This window comes from Stigmatopora nigra, chromosome 6 (genome assembly GCF_051989575.1).
Source record: "Stigmatopora nigra isolate UIUO_SnigA chromosome 6, RoL_Snig_1.1, whole genome shotgun sequence".
Taxonomy (NCBI): domain Eukaryota; kingdom Metazoa; phylum Chordata; class Actinopteri; order Syngnathiformes; family Syngnathidae; genus Stigmatopora; species Stigmatopora nigra.
Window position 1 is genome coordinate 1,505,001 of NC_135513.1, and position 21,532 is coordinate 1,526,532.

The following is a 21,532-nucleotide window of genomic DNA, read 5'->3' on the forward strand; positions in this document are numbered from 1 at the left end:
TAATCTTTGCGAAATAATTCTCGCGAGACTAGCAGACACTAGCAGACGAAGGAGAGAAAGCGATAGCAAGAGTTTCGTAATAGTGTAAGAAAGATAAAAAATGTTTCAGAAAAAGCAAAACAGTCTGGATAGTTATTTCGCAGTTAAAAATACAACTAGTAAGAAAAGAACTGCAGAAGATTCGATCGATGATCATGAAGCAAAACGGGGGAAGCAAGGAAAAATACGCACATTTCAAAAGACTTTTGGCTGCAAAGAGAGGAGGATCTACGAGCTGAAAGACTAGTACAATGATAAATAAACCCTAACCCTAAACCATATAATAAATAAATTAAATCTGAATGTTTATATATCGTTGTTTATGTTTTATTTGCATCCGTAGTATGTTGGGACTCGTGACAAGTTTCCTGGGACGCACAGTTTTCAGACAAGCGAATCCCTGGGACTCGCAGTGTGCCAATTGTAAAATTATCACTGATACACTGATCATTTTTAACTGCTAAGTTGGTAGTCTTTTGAGGAACGAATGTACGGAACATTCAAGTTATGAAACAAGTTCTGGAACCAATTAATTTTGTTTCGCTGGATGGACCACTGTATTCAATTCACTGACAATACAAATTGGGAAAGAGAGTATATATTTTTTTTAATACATTTCTCATGTTGAAAATATGAATAATGATGGTATTCACTTTAACCAACAGCAGTATGCACAAGCCACTGGACACCCCCCCTTACCCACCTCCAAGTTACCACTATGGTCTTTACCATGTTGGGCAAAGAAAGACGCCACCTCTCGCACCATTTCCATCTGGAGTAGGACCAGGGCTTCACCCTGGTGTTGAATCTGTCCATGGGTCCCATCGACAACCTGACCCTTATGGGCTCATTACTGACCTGGTGTTACCTGTCCCTGTTGGAGACTTAGAGGTAAGTAACAGACCAAGATGTTTATTTAGTGCACATTTACATGGATATGCTACAAGCGTATCAACAGAAAATTCCCTATTGCCCAATAAAAAGATTTAGTATTCAAGCCATGTAGTAGTATTGGCAACATTCTCCCCAGCAAAAGATGTGTCCTGGCAAAATACTTTTTGTTAATCATCCGGCAGGAAAATTGCAATGGCAGGCTGGCGTTTTACTGTTTGGACAGATAAAATATAATACGTGGTTTTACACTGCAGTAAAAAAAAACATTAAGCAAATTAAATAATATAATGTACTCTAACTCCTCAAACATTTTAGTTGTTTATTATTACATTATTTATTATAATAACATTCAAACCGGCATTTTTACTTGGTGTTTTATTGACCACGATGGCTATCACTTTTCCCTCAACTCTGAGATCAACAGTTCAGTCCCTGGCTTCGACTTTTCTGCGTTGTGTTTTCATTTTCTCCCTGTACCTGCTTTGGTTTTCTCAGGCTGTTTTGGTTTCCTCATCTAATCTAATTTTCTGAACCACTTTATTCTCTAGGGTTGCGGGGGGTGCTGGAGCGTTTTCCAGCTGACTTAGAGCCAGAGTCGGGGGAGAAGAACCCTGTATATGTGGCCGGCCCATCGCAGGTGGATCGAGAACTTTTTACACACACCCAAACATAGGGGCAATTTTGACTGCCCAATCAGCCTCCCATGCATGTCTTTTGAGTGTGGGAAGAAACCTGTGTGCCGGAGAAATCTCACACAAATTCCACACATGTGGACCGACCATGCGGCCTGGCCGGGCAGAGCCCGAAGTGACGACTTGATGACCAATACTAAAATAAATAAACTAAATAAAATAAATCAGTCGATAGGACGACTACGGCAAGCAGCCCCCGACTCTACTATTTTCCCGTAGAAAAATTACTGCACAGTGACTGCTGGGATATAGAGTTCTTTTGTCAATACACCCAGTATGACGGTGAGCACACTAATTTGGTGCTCGCCATCATTTCGGCTACAAAAGAAATCCTGTCGCTAGAGGTTGGCGTCAACAGAGCATTCAAAGCTAGACTGCGAACTATCTCTCTCTTTCTCCCCCCTCTCTCCCCTTCCCCCCTCTCTCCCCCTCTCTCTCTCTCCCCCTCTCTCTCTCTTCCCCTCTCTCTCTTCCCCTCTCTCTCTTCCCCTCTCCCCCCCCCCCCTCTCTCCACCCCTCCAACCCTCCCCCCCCTCCCCCCCTCCTCCCCCCTCTCTCTCCACCCCTCCAACCCTCCCCCCTCTTCCCCCCCTCTCTCCAACCCTCCACCCCTCTCTCTCCACCTCAACATGAGAGAGGGCGAGAGCAGTAAATACGATTTGTGATTTGGCCGTTACACAAGGTAGATAAAAGGTAAATTAAACTATTCCAACTAGTAGGAGAGGTTACAATAGGCAACCATTCTTAATGGCCCCGTTAAGAGGCTGTCTTTTGTCTTTCACTTAAATATTTAATTAGTAATTCATTCTCACTTTTCTTTTCAGGCTGGGCTAAAAGGACAAATGTATAAGATGCCTGAGATTCCTGCGTCCTTTTCTGAGCTCTCTGAATTGAAGTAATCAATTTTCAACTGTCTCAACATTTATAAAACGTGTTCAAAACTAATTTAATTGTTTGTCTTGCATATCCTTCTTCGTTTTTTATCATCACATATTCTACGGTTCTGTACTTCAGTCTGACTCAACTGTCTGACCTGTCAGAAAAAGAGGATGATTTACTGAGATTCTTTGTGACGCTGCCCCAACTCAAAATAGTCTCGAGTGATAAGGAGGAGCTGGTCACTAACATTGTGAAAATGGCAAGTACGTTCCAATTAGAATCATAAACGCTATCAGGGCTGCCAACTACTCCGGAATTTCAGGAGTTTCTCCGGAAATGCAACGCAAACTCCAGGATTCCAGACAACCTCCATAAACTCTCTAAATCCCCCAAAAATGTCACCCTATTTTTTTTAGGCAACCATCTCCGAAAAGTACCAAATAACCAATTTAAATGGCTCAAAAAATTCACACCATCACTTCGGCTTCGACTATCTTGATTCAACTGCACTGTAAACCTGAAGAATTCGGTAACACATTGTGAATCATGAGAGTTACAAGTTCAGTGTGGCCATTGATTTGGCATCAATTGCATGGGTAGCCTTTATGGCTTTAACATTTTCGTATGCATTATTTTCATAAGGGAACTAAGTATTATTAAGGCTGACTAAACCACCAGTCTTTTGTCTTCAAACAAACCCTATCATTTCCAGGGTTGGTTCTGAAGGAAGTAGGCGTACACAGCAACTGTTAAATCTTATCAATGTGCTTCCTCGGAATAAGCGCAAAATGGATCACAATTTGGCTGTAACTTTTAAGAAATCCAGACGCTCGTAGAACTTTAATACTTGTTATTCAACGAAATATCACATGTTGACGCCGTCCCCAAAGGACTGATATCTGGACATTGCAGAACATGCATGTGCGATCACAGCGTGACACACTGTTGAATTACTGACTGTAAAACTCACATAGAAGGACCCAAATTCAAAGATAAACTTTCATTATGCTGTACTTTTTCAATAAATTACAAAAACACTATTTCAACTTATGTAAAAACTTGATTTGATTGATTGGGGTTGTTTTGATTTTCCTATGCTTAATTTTGTTTACTTTTTATATCGACTTTGCGTGAATCACATTAACTCTGGAAATGAGGCAAGGGTACTCCTGAAATGGGGTCGACGGAGGTTGGCAGCTCTGCCGCTATGCTTAGTCATGAAATGGAAGCCTAATTGAATTAACAAACTTGAAAACTTGTTTTGGATTTTTTTTTCTTTTTCAGACAGAAACTTGATGATGGAGCCACGCCTGGAAGGAAAAAGACGAGATATTATTTTTAAGGTATACAATTATTCAAAAATATTAAGTCAAAAGGAAAATCCACCAATCATCTCCATTTGCATTATTTTTGTAGTTTGAACAGTTGACTCAACTGAAGTCTGTCTTTGAGACAAAGATACAGAAGCAGCATGATCTTAAAGAGGTAAACCTCAATGTGGCTTAAGGGATGGATTATTTAATAAATTATTATACTTTTCATTGATATTTACATTAATCAATTTATTTTTTGCATTACCGAACAAAGCAAGCAAACTAATTTATTGTTCTCTTGTGCTGTAGAGTCGTAAAGTTAGCACCCTGCAGTCTCGGTTAAAAGTTGCTGCCCACCAAGCAGAGGAGGACTCTGAAGGGATAGCCGATACCTTTTTAGAGGGACTCATTGACATAGATGAATTTCTTATCTGCTTCCTTGAAAAGAGAATGGTAAGCTCGATTGAATTCTAAAAACTCAAAAAGGACCCTGTATTCTCTTCTGTTTAGAGACCTTTCCACACTTGCAGTGGCAGCGTGCAGTTTGCAAAACTGAAACAAATTCATTGTGTTACTGGGAGGGTGTTTTCCCAGCAGCTGTGAGTGTTTGTAACCATTTTAGATGTGGCAACAAAGTACGACTCTTTCTTCTGGAAATGCGGCTCCCAAAGTAGAATGTTTTATATAGTGGAAACTAAGCAGAAATGCAATCCCGAGGCCAACGATCTGGACCCTTTCAACGGCATGGCTGCGCCGATATAAATTCTGAACTAAATCACTTACATAGGGAGCTTCAACAGAGTCCAGCCCTGACTGGAAACGGATCCTTCTTACTTTTGGCTATGCGGATCATACTTTGTCACTGGTCATACAGGGGTACTGTTACCCTCTATTCCGGGAGTACCCACACAAGACCTGTGGGACACGAATAAATGCCTTCTCCAATTCCTCTAAACACATGCAGACTGGTTGGGTGAAGTCCCATGACCACCACCGAGAACCCTGCTGAGAGTATAGACCTGGTCCACAGTTCCACGCCCAGGAGGAAAACCATACTGCTCGCCCTGAATCTGAAATTTGAATTCTTGGCTGACCCTCCTCTCCACTAGCTCCAAATTGACCCTCGCGTGGAGGCTCATGAGTGTGATTCCTCTATAATTGGAACACACACTTCCCTTCCCCTTTTTAAGAAAAGGAACCACTTACCCGACCTGCCAATCCATAAACACTACCCTTGATGTCCACGCGATGTTGCCAAGGCGTGTCAGTCAAGACAACCCCACAACATCCAGAACCTTTGGAAACTCATAGGCCGATCTCATCCACCCTCGGACCAAAGCCTTACCACTGCAAAGCTTTTTAACCACCTCAGTGACTTAGACCCCAGAGGCTCTGCTTCCTCATTGGATAATGTGACGGTAGAATTGAAAAGGTCTTCAATGTATTCAGCCCACAGACTCACAACATACCAAGTCGAGGTCAGCAGTGCTCCATCCCATTATACGCAGTGTTGATGGTGCACTGCTTTCCCCTCAGAGATGTCAGATGTTAGACCAAATTTTATTTGAAAACGTCCGTAAGTCATTTTCCATGGCCTCAACCAACTCCTCCCATATCTGTTTTTTGCTTCAGACCTCCGCTGCCACAGTAACAAGCACTGTATTTACCTTTCTGTAATACTTGTAGGTATACATCTGTTTTAAGAGCCACCTTATTATTGGCATTGTAATTGGTAATGCGTCGTTTTCTCTGGCACATCTTTGGCGTATTTTCTGTGAGTTGCTACTCAATTTTCCTTGTATATGCTGCCTTGGCCTTTTTAATGCCTCTCTGAGGGTCTCCTCTGGCAGCGCCATATTGTAACTTGTCCCCTGACCTGAAGGGGTTGTTAGGGCATTTAATAAGTGCTTGTGTCTAACTGGTCATCCGGGGATTTTGGTTAGGAAAAACCCAATGCGTCCATTAACAGTGACAGTGTCCGTACAGTTTTTGAGGCGCACGGTCTAATTGCCAAGAGACATTTAGCCGACTGACATCCTGCCGAAAGACCATCTGGCGGAACGTAGAATTAGCCGAACGACTATCTAGCCGAAGAACATTTAGCCGACGCGCTCGCCCTGGCTCCGGTAGTGTGTGTGTACACGTTTTTCAACCTCGGCCCTCGGGCCATATACGGCACGTTACTGAAAACAACATTCATTTAGAATTACAAGTTACAGATAACAACATTCATTTAGAATAACAAGGACATTTATTCACGGCCAAACAAAGAAAGGAGTTATAACAGTGGATACTGTAATTTACACCAGAATAGAACACATTGAGATTAATCTTTGAATTAAGGTTCTCAGCAAATCATTTTGAATATATATTTCCAAAAATATTGGGAAATTATTTAAAATTAAAATATATTTAACAGGTATATATTTCTGTGTATATCGAACTCCAAAGAGTTATCAATTAAACAACGACCACAAGTTCAAATATGGTGTTGCTGCTTAATAGAAAAAAATCCTATATATTTTGTATATTTCTAATATTTATAATGTGCTGAAATCATGCAGAAAACGGCATTTAATGATTAAATACAGATACTGGAGCTCTTTGGAAGTTTTAACAGAGTCCAGGGTAGTGATTTCCCTGGTTTAAAGACAGCCATAAACGTCAATGGCGAAAAAACCCAAAAATGACTTTAAATCCAGCCAAAAACAGCATTAAGTGAATGGAAAGAAGAGTATTCAGGAATATCTTTAATAAGCAGCACCACCATATTTGAACTTGTAGTAGTTGTTTAATTGATAACTCTTTGGAGTTCGAGACATGCAGAAATATATACCGGTAAATATATTTTGATTTTAAATAATTTCCCAATATTAGGATTAGCTGAGAAGCTTAATTCAAAGATTCATCTCTGTTTTTTTCTGGTGTAAATTACAGTATCTACTGTTATAACTCCTTTCTTTGTTTGGCTGTAAATAAATGTCCTTGTCATTCTAAATGAATGTTATCTGTAACTTATTCTAAATGAATGTTATCTGTAACTTATTTTAAATGAATGTTATCTGTAACTTATTCTAAATGAATGTTATCTGTAACTTATTCTAAATGAATGTTGTTATCAGTAACAAGCTCTATATGGCCCGTTGGCCGAGGTTGAAAAACTTGTACACACACACGACCGGGGGCGGGGCGAGCGCGTCGGCTAAATGTTCTTCGGCTAGATCAGTGATTTTCAAACTTTTTTTGGCCACCGCCCCCTTCACCGCCGGGCCAAAATGCCAACGCCCCCCTCTTTACCCCTTTCCAACGAACGCTAGAACGACTATATTGCTAAATGTCACAAGAATTGGTTGATTCTTCAATCACAAACAGTTTGAAGACTAAAAAAAACAATTTTAATAAACAAAAATGGTTATCATTTATTCTTCACCTCAAATCATAAAAATTGATAGCTGATGCATTAAGCCGGTCGCTGTGCGCATACGTCTGTGGTTAAGCGTTGCCGGCGCGCTATTGTGTGCTCCTCTGCGGCTGACTGGATGGTGGTGGTTTCCCCAGTCGCCTGCATCGACGATAAACTCGCGACAATTAGTGATATACGGTATATGCGCGCTGCTCGTGAGCGCTCGAGCAGACAACGTTTCTTGTTTCAATAAAGCTTGTTTTTTCGTCGACTTTTTATTACAGACAATCAATTTTTCCGGTCTTTCTACAAACACCAACGTCACATTTTACTGTAATTGCTCCATCGCCCCCTTCACTATTTCAACGCCCCCCATTCGCCTGTTTATTCGTCAGCGCCCCCCTGAAAGTTCACACCACCCCCCGGGGGGCGGTACCGCCCACTTTGAAAACCACTGGGCTAGATAGTCGGTCGGCCAAATAGTCGTTTGGCTAATTCTACGTTCGGCCAGATGGTCTTTCGGCAAGATGTCAGTCGGCTAAATGTCTTTCGGCAAGTAGACCGGCCACAGTTTTTGATGTAGGAAAGTACAGTGTCCGTGTAATCATGGAGGTTGTGGTGTTAAAAAAGTATCGAAATGGTGCGGGAAAAACAGTCCTGCAGCTGAGAACTGAGTGTCCTCACGCCATGTTTTTATTATCTTCACTTGCGGCCTTGTTAGCCTCCTGGGTGTGGTTTATGAGGGGGTGAGTGTCAGGCAGAAATGGTTGAATCCAGCAAGGTGAGGGAGGGGTGTGTCTCTGTGGCTTAGAGTTTTATCTCCTCTGGTGTGACATTTCATGTACTGGATAAACTTAGGCAGAACAGTCTTTAAGCATGTGTTGTTGAAGTCACCGGTGGCAATAAGGACTCCACCGGGGTGGTTAAGCTGCTGTTTGTTCACAGTCGCTAGAAGGAGGCTACGTGCCTGGCTAACGGTAGCATCTGTTGGGATGTAAACAGCCATTACAATGACTACCGTTAGCTCCCTAGATAGAAGGGCTTGCACAGAACTGCCAAGAGCTCTAAATCAGGGGAACAGTGAGTGTCAATTATCCTACTGGTGCAGCACCAGTCGTGTATGTACACGCTAAGCACCCCCTCCGCCCTGCTCTTTTCTCCTTACTCGCAGATAAGCTGCTTTAGTTTGATAAAAATGATGACTAAATTGAGGGTCTGGCTTTATGCGCTTAAAAACACGACATGCACGAAACTGCAACTCAAGACTATGTGGCCAATACGGTCATTTATTTTGAAATAGATAAAAGATAAACAAATGAAATGCAAAAATATATATATTTCGACGTCTGTGAATGAAGTTCAAGAAAAAAAGCATACGTATCTTGCACAAAACATGAAAGACTGATATTCCCGTCACTGCTCGCTCAGGGCATAGCCATCTTACCGAGATCGGGGTGCGGCCTTCTTAAACCGGGCGCTGCCGTCTAAATATGTAATAATATATAATTGGACATAGGTTTTGTCATCATTATTGACTCGACAAAAGCCTAATTGTCATCATACCCAAAAACTGCGTCTGACAAAATTAGTAGTGCTTCTCCGTAAGGTGCGTTTTCCCAGAAAAAGTGATATAAGTTTTCCCAAATAAGTGATCATTTCAGACTTGTAATGTGGCATTCTGCCATGATGGATACATTGCATCACCCCCCCCCCCCCCCCCTTCCCGAGCGGATCACTTACCTCTCACTGTTTTTCACTTACCTTCAGTCAACCAGTAGGAGGCTGATCACCGCCCAACGACTTTTCATGTTACTTCACCCCCAAGTTATTACACAGAAGGGATTGTGTGTCGTGTATTTTTTTCTATTGCATCCCCTTTCGAGAGTAATTAAATCCTGGCGACTGTAGAATAACGAACGACACCAAACCGTAGAGCATAGAGCCACTGCATCCGTGCACGCCGCCATATTGGATATAATTTATCCTAGTTAAACCTAGTTGATGGTGCTCTGAATGGCCAGACGCGAGTAGCGTTAATTTAAAAATAATATTCTACTTGGGTTTTATATTTTTCTTGTTTGAAAGTGACAACTATTGGAGTAATATGAACCATCGGAAGAATTGAGATATTAGAAGCGATCTGGCTACCACATTTTAAGCTTCTGGTAAGAAAAATGTAATTTCTGTAAATAGAAAGCATCAGGTTCTCATCAAGAAATACTTATTTTTTCAATTTGGATAATTTGATATTTTGCATTTAGAATGACAGGGATATTAACTTCCTTCCTATTTTGACCCTAATAATGTGCTTTTGATTCATACAGTATCTCTGAAATGCCAGGTGTGATGAATTTTCTTGGCAAACCATGAATATGGAGGTGAAAATTGTGAATCGGGGTGCTTGTACGTGAGAAATTGTAAAATTCAACAATTTTAAGGGTGCAGTTTAAATGCGTGGGGACCTTATATGCGAGCAAATATGGTAGTCTGTTCCCACCCTCTGAAAAACATTTTTATTGGCTCTAATTAACCATCCAATAACAGAGTAACAAATATCTATCTAATGGTTATGATGTTCAATACTAAAATGAGACATTATTCCTTACGCGGAGGTCAGGGGGTGGAGAGAGAGAGAGACAAAGGACAGGAGCAAGACTTTGCACAATGCAACGTGCTCGTAAATTTTACTATACACACTTAAAAATAAATTGTAATCTAATGTTATGATGTCATCATAACAAAATGGCGTTGTGACATCATGACACGAGCAAATACGGCCGATATGCCCTGCCCAGTATGAGTTCAGTTTCAGTGCTTTCCTTTCATGGTTTTAAGATGAATATAATATACAGGTAGAGCCTCACAAGTGCCTTCCATTGTAGTGCACACGTCAAACACGTAGAATCCAGCCATGATTATCTCGGTCTTTTAATGACAATATCAAGCTGTCTTACCCTGCTGTCTGGTCCCACATTAGATTTCGTTACATGAGACAGCTTGCATTTACAAAAGCAAGATTATTTCCCTACCTGTGTTTTTTGCTCAAATACTTAATGAGATCCTAAGGACAGTTTCTGATTGAAATTTCTGAGATTTTCTCATTCTATGGCCCTATTATTACTGCTTTGCCAGAAATATGAAATGTATTCATTCTGTTTGTATTTGCTGGAGCTACTGGCCAACACTTAAATAAACTCGAACACACGAGCACACTGAGGCAGATGGAATGAAATTTAAGGCCGCGTCTGCAGACAATTCAGATGCCGGAGTGTTACTACTCTCCAGGCTCCTCAAAGCTATTTACCGCCGAAAAGCTGGTTCAACTGTGTTTTTAATAGAGATAAGACAAGTCATAAAAATGGGAGGCATTAATACAAATGAAGGAGGTGGAGTACAAAAGGTGTAGTGCACATTTTAACCAATAGGTGTAAATAAAATTATATTCTAGGAACTTTTAATACATCAGAGTGCAATAGTGTGCAAGATTAAATATAAGAATACAATTCAGATTTCACAGTATTTTACTAAACTAATGACTCATAATTATTTGATTCCTTCTGTGTTTACAGTGTAATAAGGCCACATTTTAAAATTATTCCAATCATGATTTTTATCTGTCAAGTTGGCCTTTTTTCCCAGAAGCTATTTTCTACAATAGTGTAACATTTTGTCGTGAAGTAATACGGGTCTATCAGCCCATGCAAGAGAGAAGAAGGTAGGTTTGAAATAAATAAATAAATGAGAGAGGCGAGTTGTCATGATTGATGATATGGCTGCTATCATCCTCAGCGACAGGCAGAACGTATTTCATAAGGGTTTTGTCCTGTGGATAAAAGTGTATGCAGTGATAATTTGGAGAACCTGTGGAACACTACATTGGCAAACACTTTTTAGTTATTGCCCCTACTACTGCAAGCAAACACTCATATGGAAAATAGTAGTATCACGTGTACTGGGGAAATGACTTGTGTCGCCTTCACCCTCGGCTATGGAAAATGGTAATGACATCTATTACTGTCATCATGGTTTTCACATGACACACATACGTCAACAAAATGTATTTCAGTCCTTTTCATCAGGGCTAAAACCCATATTCCTTACTGCATCGTATTCACAACACCTCCCAATATTCCATACCCCGAAGGCAGTGTCCTCATCTTCTTCATTGCCAAATGATATTTACCTCATCATCTGAGTTGGATGTCCATTCTAATAGATTGGCCAAACTTAGGTCATTGTAATCACTCATCTTCACTCAAGTATATTTCCACCAAAATATCTGAAATATCCAGTTTTGTGTTTTGGCTCTAATCCCCACATTGTAATCGCCATGTGTCTGCTAGGCTGTTCATCCCGTACTGCATAACAACAATTCTAAAAAAGCCAAATTTGTGTTTTCTACACTGTTACAACGAAATGTATTTTCCTCTGACTGAAATCAGTGCCTCTAGCTACCAATACATTATTATTCAGATTCTTGTAAAGTTTAACATGCCGGAATTATGGTTCAAACCTGAAGCAACCACAACAGTTTTTCTTTAATTGACTGACAGCCAAATCAAGGTGTCCCCCGCCTGGTGCCTGGTGTTAGCTGAGATTGGTTTCAACTACTCCCTGAGGAGTTTGAGGAAAAGCAGTGTGGGAAACTTTTTTTTCAAATTACACTGGGAACAAGCAGACTATTACCTATTTACCGATTTTTTTTGTCTAAAAATGTATATATTGTATAACATTAAACCACCTTTTCAACATATTTAACTGTTTTTAAGTCTTACTACATATCGCAGGTTGGCCTTAAAAAATGGAAACCATTTGTGCTTTTTTTTTCTTTTGAAAAATGTTTGGAAGAGTTCATGTTTGCCTGACAATCTTCTCAGCGACCTCACTGGTGGTGACTACCGGCAGTCTCTACGCCATCCCTCTGTGGGCTACTTCCTCTTGTCCTTGTGTTGCGCTATGCCTGAGGCTTCTTCAATTAAACTTTCTTCAAGTGCCAGTAATTACCTTTGTTCCATCACAGCTCTGTCACAGCAGAAGGGCCAAAGAGGAGAAGTTGCAACAATCCATCCAAACTCAAGAACAGTTTACATCTACCCTCTAGAACAAAAGGTATGCAAATTCTCCGGAATTTCAGGAGTTTCTCCAGAAATGCAACTCAAACTCTGGACAACCTCCCTAAACTCCTGAAATCCCCCCCAAAAAATCATTTTTTTTTTAATTAACCATTTCAAAAAAGTACAACATTTACAATTTAAATGCCTCAAAATTCACACCATCGCTACGGCTTCTGCCATCTTGATTTAACTGCACTATAAACCGGAACACGAGTGGATTGTGAATCAAGTTAAAAGTTTGGATGAATGATTAGTCTTGTGTGACTTCAGCGTGGCTATCGATTCAGAATCGATAACATAAATAGCCTATATCGTTTTAACATTTACGTTTTCATTTTTGTTCACAGGGGAAGAAATTATTAATAAGGCTAAAAGTCTTATCAATATGCCTGCTCGGTTAAGTGCAAAATGGATGCCAATTTGGATGAAACTTTTAATAAGAAACTCTGTTATGATCCCGTCGCGTATTGCGACGCGATCGAGGGGGGGAAGGTGAACCCAAGTGCGGAGTCGCCGAAGCAAATGGAAAAAGGGGAGGCAGATATGTTGCTCTTGTTGCTTGATTTAATAAACGGGGTAACATAACATAAACAACTTAGCTTGATCACTTATTACTAACGAAAAGAAACATGCAGCGTGGCGTGGCGTCAATGTGAACGGCATGACTACGAGGAAACACGGAATGAAACCAGACGATCCGACAGCGTTCAACCAAAACAATAATGCTTAAATAGCATAAAAAAACCTAATCATCTAATTAGCCGCGGCTGATAATAATAATGACATCATGCCAGGAGTGGCAATCAAGCCACTCCTGACAGTACATCCCCTCTAAGGGACGGATCCTAGACGTCCCAAGGTCAATTCTAACATGAGAACCAAGAACAAGCAGGGAAGGTAGGTGGGAGACCTAGCAATGTCCGGTGGTCGTCCACTCCAACCCAAGAACAGACGAAGGAGAGGTCGATCCGGCGGGCGTCCGCGCCAGCCTGAAACCAGACGAGGCAGTAGTCGGTCCGGTGGGCGTCTGTGCCGGCCAGAAACGAGACGAGTCAGTGGCAGGTCTGGCGGGCGTCCGCGCCGGCCAGAAACGAGACTGGGCTGTGGCAAGTCTGGCGGGCGTCCGCGCCGGCCAGAAACAAGACGGGGCAGTGGCAAGTCTGGCGGGCGTCCGCGCCGGCCAGAAACAAGACGGGGCAGTGACAAGTCTGGCGGGCGTCCGCGCCGGCCAGAAACAAGACGGGGCAGTGGCAAGTCTGGCGGGCGTCCGCGCCGGCCAGAAACAAGACGGGGCAGTGGCAAGTCTGGCGGGCGTCCGCGCCGGCCAGGAACGTGACGAGGCAGTGGTCGATCCGGCGGGCGTCCGCGCCGGCCAGAAACGAGACGAGGCTGTGGTTGACCCGGCGGGCGTCCGCGCCGGTCAAGAACGTGACGAGGCAGTGATCGATCCGGCGGGCGTCCGCGCCGGCCAGATACGAGACGAGGCTGTGGTCGATCCAGCGGGCGTCCGCGCCGGCCAGAAACGAGACGAGGCAGTAGTCGGTCCGGCGGGCGTCCGCGCCGGCCAGAAACGAGACGAGGCTGTGGTTGACCCGGCGGGCGTCCGCGCGGGTCAAGAACGTGACGAGGCAGTGGTCGGTCCGGCGGGCGTCCGCGCCGGCCGGATACTAGACGAGGCAAGGGCAGGTCTAGCGGGCATCCGTGCCAGCCAGAAACGAGACGAGGCAGTGGTCGGTCCGGCAGGCGTCCCAGCTGGTCCTTTAAGTCTTGGCCAAACTGCTTACCTTTAGGAGACATTAGAAGTTTAGTACGGTCGGGCACCTTACCCTGTTTGCTCGGGGGGTGGACAACTCTCTCCTCCCGGGAAACCGCAGCATTGCTTCTCTGGACGTCGCCGGCCCCGTCCTCCAGGGGCACCGGCGAATTGGCACTCTCAACGTCGCCAGCCCCTTCTTCCAGGGACTCCGGCGAATTGCCACTCTCGACGTCGCCGGCCCCTTCTTCCAGGGACTCCGGCGAATTGCCACTCTCAACATCGCCAGCCCCTTCTTCCAGGGACTCCGGCGAATTGCCACTCTCGACGTCACCAGCCCCTTCTTCCAGGGACTCCGGCGCATTGCCACTCTCGACGTCACCGGCTTCTTCCTCCAGGGGCACCGGCGAATTACCACTCTTGACGTCACCGGCCCCATCCTCCAGGGGCAACGGCGAATTGCCACTCTCGACGTCGCCAGCCCCTTCTTCCAGGGACTCCGGCGAATTGCCACTCTCGACGTCACCAGCCCCTTCTTCCAGGGACTCCGGCGCATTGCCACTCTCGACGTCACCTGCTTCTTCCTCCAGGGGCACCGGCGAGTTACCACTCTTGACGTCACCGGCCCCATCCTCCAGGGGCAACGGCGAATTGGCACTCTCGATGTCGCCAGCCCCTTCTTCCAGGGACTCCGGCGAATTGCCACTCTCAACGTCGCCGGCCCCTTCTTCCTCCAGGGGCATCGGCGAATTACCACTCTTGACGTCGCCAGCCCCTTCTTCCAGGGACTCCGGCAAATTGCCACTCTCGACCTCACCGGCCCCGTCCTCCAGGGACTCCGGCGAATTACCACTCTCGAAGTCGCCGGCCCCGTTTTCCAGGGGCGCCGGAGCATCGTCGCCACTTCTGGGCGGGCAGGCGCTGGACGGGCAGCCGCTGGACGGGCAGGCGCTGGACAGAGCGGTGCTTGGGAGAGCGGTGCTTGGGAGAGCGGTGCTTGGGAGAGCGGTGCTTGGGAGAGCGGTGCTTGGGAGAGCGGTGCTTGGGAGAGCGGTGCTTGGGAGAGCGGTGCTAGAATGGCCGTCCGTCACCAGAAACCTGGCGACCCCAAAGGCAATGGGAGTACTTTGCGTGGCCTTGGCACAGGAGCTTGGGGCACTTGAAACGGCGTGGTCGGCCGAGTAACTTCGGCCACTTCAACAGGCGTGATCGGCCGAGTAACTTCGGCCACTTCGAAAGACGTGGTTGGCCGAGTAACTTCGGGTACTTGGAAAGGCGTGATCGGCCGAGTAACTTCGGGCACTTGGAAAGGCGTGGTCGGCCGAGTAACTTCGGGTACTGGAAAAGCGTGATCGGCCGAGTAACTTCGGGCACTGGGAACGGGGCGGGCTGCATAGTTTCTAGGAGAAGCTGGTACAGCGTGATCGGCCGAGTAACTTCGGGCACTTGGAAAGGCGTGATCGGCCGAGTAACTTCGGGCACTTGGAAAGGCGTGGTCGGCCGAGTAACTTCGGGTACTTGGAAAGGCGTGGTCAGCCGAGTAACTTCGGGCACTTGGAACGGGGAGGGCTGCGTAGTTTCTAGGAGATGCTGGTACAGCGTGATCGGCCGAGTAACTTCGGGTACTTGGAAAGGCGTGGTCGGCCGAGTCACTTCGGGCACTTGGAACGGTGAGGGCTGCATAGTTTCTAGGAGATGCTGGTACAGTGAGGTCAGCCGAGTATCCTGGGACGACAAGAACAGCGAGGTCGGCCGAGTAACTTCGGGCACTAGGAAGGGCGTGGTCGAGTTCGGGAGAGGAGCTTGGACAGACGTGGTCGGGAGAGGAGCTTGGACGGACGTGGTCAGGCGCGTAACTTGGACAGTGGTTAGTGTGTCCAGGCATTGCTTTCGCTTCGCTCTACGGCATGGCGCTCGGCGCTTCCTCTGGGAGGATTGCACAGCACCCCCGCCATCACGTCGTGTCCCATAATAGGTGGTCAGCCCACTCTGTAATTGCTGGTCGGGGTATTTGGAGTAGGAATTGTCGGGGGAAAAATAGGGGTAATCCTCTTCCAGTGGTAGGTCTCGGGGTCCGAATTGGTCGAAGAATTCACTATCGGATTCCGAAACACCAGCGAAAAAATCAATTTCCTCACCGACGTCCTCTTCTCCAGAATCTTCAGGCTCCCTCCATTGTGAACCAAATCCGATGGTTATAGGCATGAGATAACTTGGGCGATTTCTGGTGGTTGTACGCACCTGGGCATCATGATTAAACTGTTTGGGCTTCCCAATGCGACGGGCATAGCGGGGGGGGGGGGGGGCGTAGGAGTAAGCTGCGGATCTAACTCTCCTACCAGCTGAGACTCATCTCCAGCAATGATGTGCCTGAGAGCCCCGCACCACGGTGTGTTCATTACAAAACTCCTAAACGATTCTGAGGGGTTTCTTATACACCAAGCAGTCCGGTGTCTTCGAGGTGGATGGTTGGCGTCGCCGAGCGCGTCGGCGCGACCGTGGGTGGCGCTCCGCTGGGTCCATGATGGTCGGATCGTGTTGTTATGATCCCGTCGCGTATTGCGACGCGATCGAGGGGGGGAAGGTGAACCCAGGTGCGGAGTCGCCGAAGCAAATGGAAAAAGGGGAGGCAGATATGTTGCTTGATTTAATAAATGGGGTAACATAACATAAACAACTTAGCTTGATCACTTATTACAAATGAAAAGAAACATGCAGCGTGGCGTGGCGTCAATGTGAACGGCATGACTACGAGGAAACACAAGGAATGAAACCAGACGATCCGACAGCGTTAAACCAAAACCATAATGCTTAAATAGCATAAAAAAACCTAATCATCTATTTAGCCGCGGCTGATAATAATAATGACATGCCAGGAGTGGCAATCAGGCCACTCCTGACAAACTCAGACACTCGCAGAGGTTTATTGGTTCATATCACATGTTGAAGCTGTCTCCAAAAGGACTCACATTTGTACATTGCACAACATATAAATCAGACATCAGCGGGACACGTTGGAATTACTGTAAAACGCACGTAGAAGGACCCAAACACAAAGATAAACTTATTTTCATTATGCTGTACTTTTTCAATAGTTTGCAAAAACACAATATTTCAATTAATGTAAAAACATGATAATAACAGGTTGATTTAAATTGTCCTACGTTATTTATTTTAATTTTTTTATTTTAATTTTTTTTACATCAATTTTGAGTGAATCGCATTCACTCCGGAAATACTCCAGAAATGGGACAAGGGCACTCCTGAAACTGTCTTGATGGAGGATAGCAGTTCTGGTAGTGACTTTACATGACAGTAATCCCTCGGATTTGGAAGATAATGTAGACCAGGGGTACATAATAGCAAAAATTGTAACAACTTTTCCCATTTCAAGTGGGATGGTGAAATTGAAAACGATAATATTTATTTCTGACGAACTGGCATCAGTTGGCTTGCGGATGGGTACCGGTCCATAGACTGGTGATTGGGGACCACTGCCTTAGAAGACGCATGGTGCTTAGGAAGCATTTTCAACGGCGATTCAAAATCCAAACAATGCTGGAATAGGCTCGGCGTAGTCTCTGTGCACAATGCGAGATGGGATCCAAAGAAAACAGGTAAAGGCAAAACGTCCTTCTACAGTGGAATTGCCACCAATTCCAGCGCCGAAGAAGAAACGTTACCATGACTATCGCCATTTTTCATCTCAGTCTTCCGCTTCAAAGTTTCAGCGTGAATTCTGACATTTTTATGTACATTTATTTTATACATAATATTGAAAAAACAGTAATGTACTGAAGCTGTGAAGTGGTTAAAGATTAAATTATTACGAAAAGAAGCACAAGGATCTGCTGTTCAATGTTAAGTGTAAATTCTAACCTAATCTTTTTTTATAGTTATAAAAATGATGTTCATTTTAGAATGTATGATTAGACCCATGCTATCCAATCACAACCATGCACTTTGCATATTGTTTCAAATGTTCTCTAATGTACTAATATTTTTCAAACCTAACACCTTTGTTTTTATTAAATTATCGATCCCTTCCCAGGTTTTGTGTACCCTCCATCAGCAAACTTCTACCCACTCAAGCAATGAAGACGCATCACTAAAGCCTGTCAAGTCACCTTAGGGCACTGTGGACAACAAAATCCAATTAGTTCAGACGTTGTTTGGGCTAAATTCTAAAACAACAGAACCTATTTAAAAAGAATGATACAGAGGTGGTATAGGCGTTGAGTTTCAAGATAAATTACTAAGGTTTTATCATCCTATGAGTACTTGAATGCTTGAATATCATAAACAGTTTTGATTCATTAGAAAACATGACATCTCACTTGATTGACTTTTAGGGAAGAATGTACATGGACGCTCCCCTACTTACGAGTGGGTTACGTTCCGAGCGCTTGTTCATCAGTTGAAATTGTTCAAATTGAATTTGATTCAGTGCTATATTTTGTATTATAATTTATGTTTAAGGACTATATAAGTATATTGAAGACTTATTTATTTGTATGTTTAAGGCTTGTATAAGTAACCAGCATTGGTTTGTACTGAAAAAAATATTTAATAAAATGGAGAAAATACATGCAGTACTGTATACATACATTAGAGAAATGGAGAGAGAGATTTACTAGAAACTGGTTGAAAGAAGCTATTTATTGACGATTGCACAGTTTTCTTCTTTTTTTCATCATAAATGTGGTAGCACTGTATGGCAGCATTCAATTGATTTGCAACCTTTGTGCAACGTTCAATATTTGGATCCTACTGCCCGATCTTTCTGTTTATAAATGGTACTGTTGGTCGAACGATTCAAGTTTTATTCCTGTGCAACGCTCACCACTTTTTCACGCGCATCAAGCTTCTTTATTATTGCCACTTTCGTTTCAAATGAAATGGCTTGCCTCTTCCTAGCACCTCCCTCACTAGAAGCCTTTCGCTTTTCACCAACCATATTGAATAATAGATGCACGAGATATTTAATGATAGAAATGAAAGAGGTTCTTTGCGATTGTTGGGGCTACCAGCCAATACTTAAATAAACCCGAACACAGGAACACACACTGAGGCAGATGGAATGAAAGTTAAAGGCCGCGTCTGCAGAGGCGGGGGAGTGGACCATCCTAAGGCCCGAGAGTGTGACTACTCTCCAGGCTCCTCGAAGCTATCTCCCGCCGAAAATCTGCTTCAACGGTGGTTTTCTTAGAGATAAGACAAGTCATAAAAATGGGAGGCGTTAATACAAATGAAGGAGGTGGAGTGCAGAAGGTGTAGTGCACATTTTAACCAATAGGTGTAAGTGAAATTCTATTCTAGTAACTTTTAATACATCATAGTGAAAAGGGTGCAAGACTAAATATAAGAATACAAATATATTTCACAGCGATACGTCACATACTTCCGCACTGCAGCGAACTGGGCAGAGGAAGGTGGATGCTGGGTGACCTAAGCTCTCACAGCGCCAGGCAAAAATGCCAGTTGAATCTACATGGACTTGAAAGCAATCATCTGAAAAGACACCAGCGAAACCAACACTCAAGTGTGAGGCATGGGGAATTGTTGGGTTTATTCTGTATTACTATTATAAATATAGTTGTATTAAGTCATTTCTTTGTTAAATCATTCTCTTATTATTCTCAAAGTGTTGCACGGTCATGAACTGCCACCTAGTCCACTCTCACATGGACTTCTCCAAGGATTGTTGATCGGGCAAGGACTGGATATCTGCCATTCCCAGCAACGGAGCCCATAACAAAGATATTGTTTCTGCCACGTCCATAACACTCGTGACGCACTTTGGGTTTTTCTTTATGTAATTATTATATGATTCTTAGGTCAAGGAAGGCATAATTGTTCTAATCTAAATGTTGTTTAGGTCTAGTCTCCTGTTTTTGTTATTGGTAAAATACTTTGATTGTTATTGTAGTCCCAGATGTTGTTTTTACTCATACGTGATGGAATGATCAACAACTCTGTAAATTGTTTTGATTCATGGCAATAAGGGTCGGACGAAAACGTCTATTCGGGGAGACGTTCGGAAGTTGTAAGAGGAACTTGCTGAAACTCCCCTTCGGAGGTTTTACCTGTTGTTATCCATTTCTATTTAATTAAATGTCAATAATTGAATAAGATGTCTGCCTGCAGTTATTGATAATTACGGACGAAGGTAATTATTAATGAACCTAACCTAACCTGCCACGAAAGCCATGGTGGAATACATTTACATCTTTGCCTCGGTTATTGCACAAGGAAGTTTGTGTAACGTAAGATTAACACTGTATTTACTCACATATAAGCCGCTTTTGTCGGAAAAGAAAGATTACAAAGGAATTTATGCGCATAACAACACGACATGCAAGTTGGCGGTGATGCCACGATGACGTCAGTGGCGGGCTGTGCATTTCAACTAGGCCTTCAGTAGCGCTGTGTGAAGCAATCCAACCCTCAAGTATTTTATGGTAATAAAACCTTTAATGCAGCTACATCTGCGACACAAAAAATGATCAATAATAAGCTAAAACCAAATTTAATTTTTATTTACAATGTTCCCTGCTACTTCGCGCTTCAGCTATCGCGGACTCAGAGCTTCGCAAACTTTTTCAGGAAAAAAAATATCTAATAAATGTAAAGATGTTAAGTTAAAATTATAAATTACATCATCTTACAAGAGTTGGAAACAAAATATTCAATAAGAATTAGTAATTGCATCAAAGAAATGGTCAATAAAATGGTGAGAGTTCAGGAATCGCATTGACTGTTTACAGGCGCATCTTCACCGCCCAAAAAAACAATGTTCACAACTCCCAATAATGATGTTTCTTATGTGCAAAAAAACTGCAGAAGATCCTCCATACGGACTACTATGATGTTTTTGCTTGGTGGTGCTTTTGTGCACGTGTTACACGCTTCTTTAAGCATTTTTGAAGGGGCACCCCTACTTCGCGGAAATGCACTTATTGCGGGGGGTCCCCATTAACCGCGATAAGCGAGGGAACACTGTTCATGTTGTTTAAATCTTATAAATATATTAGCAAAAACGACACTGGGGTCTTCAGAATCATCTGACCAGAGGCGCGTGTGGATTGATTCTCTCTTGCAAGAATAAAAAGATATGATCTCAGATGCCTCCGTTATTGAAAGTTGAACTTGGAAATACTTATTGGTGAACCTATCAGTCATCAAAAAGCATCGCGATCTCATCAAGACAGATGTTAGGATTATTAGTTTAAGATTATATTTTTGCTTGCAATGATTTCAGTTAAATTTAAAGTTTATGTTACGAGCACGTTGCCGTCAAGTCTCTCTTGTGCTTTTTCTCTCGTCGGCATTAAGACATGACCATATGTCATATTAGTATTGAAGATCATAACGTCTGGATAAGTATGTTACTTTCTGAGAAGGTAATGAATTATAACAAATAAAAAGATATTTCTTCATTGTAA

General features: G+C 43.5%; 1 protein-coding gene across 7 annotated transcripts in view; it reads left to right on the forward strand.

Moving 5' to 3' along the window:
* Positions 1-21,532, forward strand: part of vps37a (VPS37A subunit of ESCRT-I) — a 48,574-nt gene extending 27,042 nt beyond the window's left edge. For 3 of the 7 annotated variants that reach the window (XM_077719829.1, XM_077719834.1, XM_077719833.1), the window contains 8 exons: positions 705-930; positions 2,450-2,520; positions 2,640-2,767; positions 3,789-3,847; positions 3,921-3,989; positions 4,127-4,270; positions 12,241-12,329; positions 18,139-21,532. In XM_077719829.1, the coding sequence (XP_077575955.1) occupies positions 705-930; positions 2,450-2,520; positions 2,640-2,767; positions 3,789-3,847; positions 3,921-3,989; positions 4,127-4,270; positions 12,241-12,321 (778 nt within the window). In that variant the 3' untranslated portion in view covers positions 12,322-12,329; positions 18,139-21,532. Of the gene's footprint in view, positions 1-704; positions 931-2,449; positions 2,521-2,639; positions 2,768-3,788; positions 3,848-3,920; positions 3,990-4,126; positions 4,271-12,240; positions 12,330-12,681; positions 13,285-18,138 lie in introns of those variants that run through there. The other 4 variants (XM_077719831.1, XM_077719835.1, XR_013326769.1 and 1 more) reach the window with 3 other exon arrangements.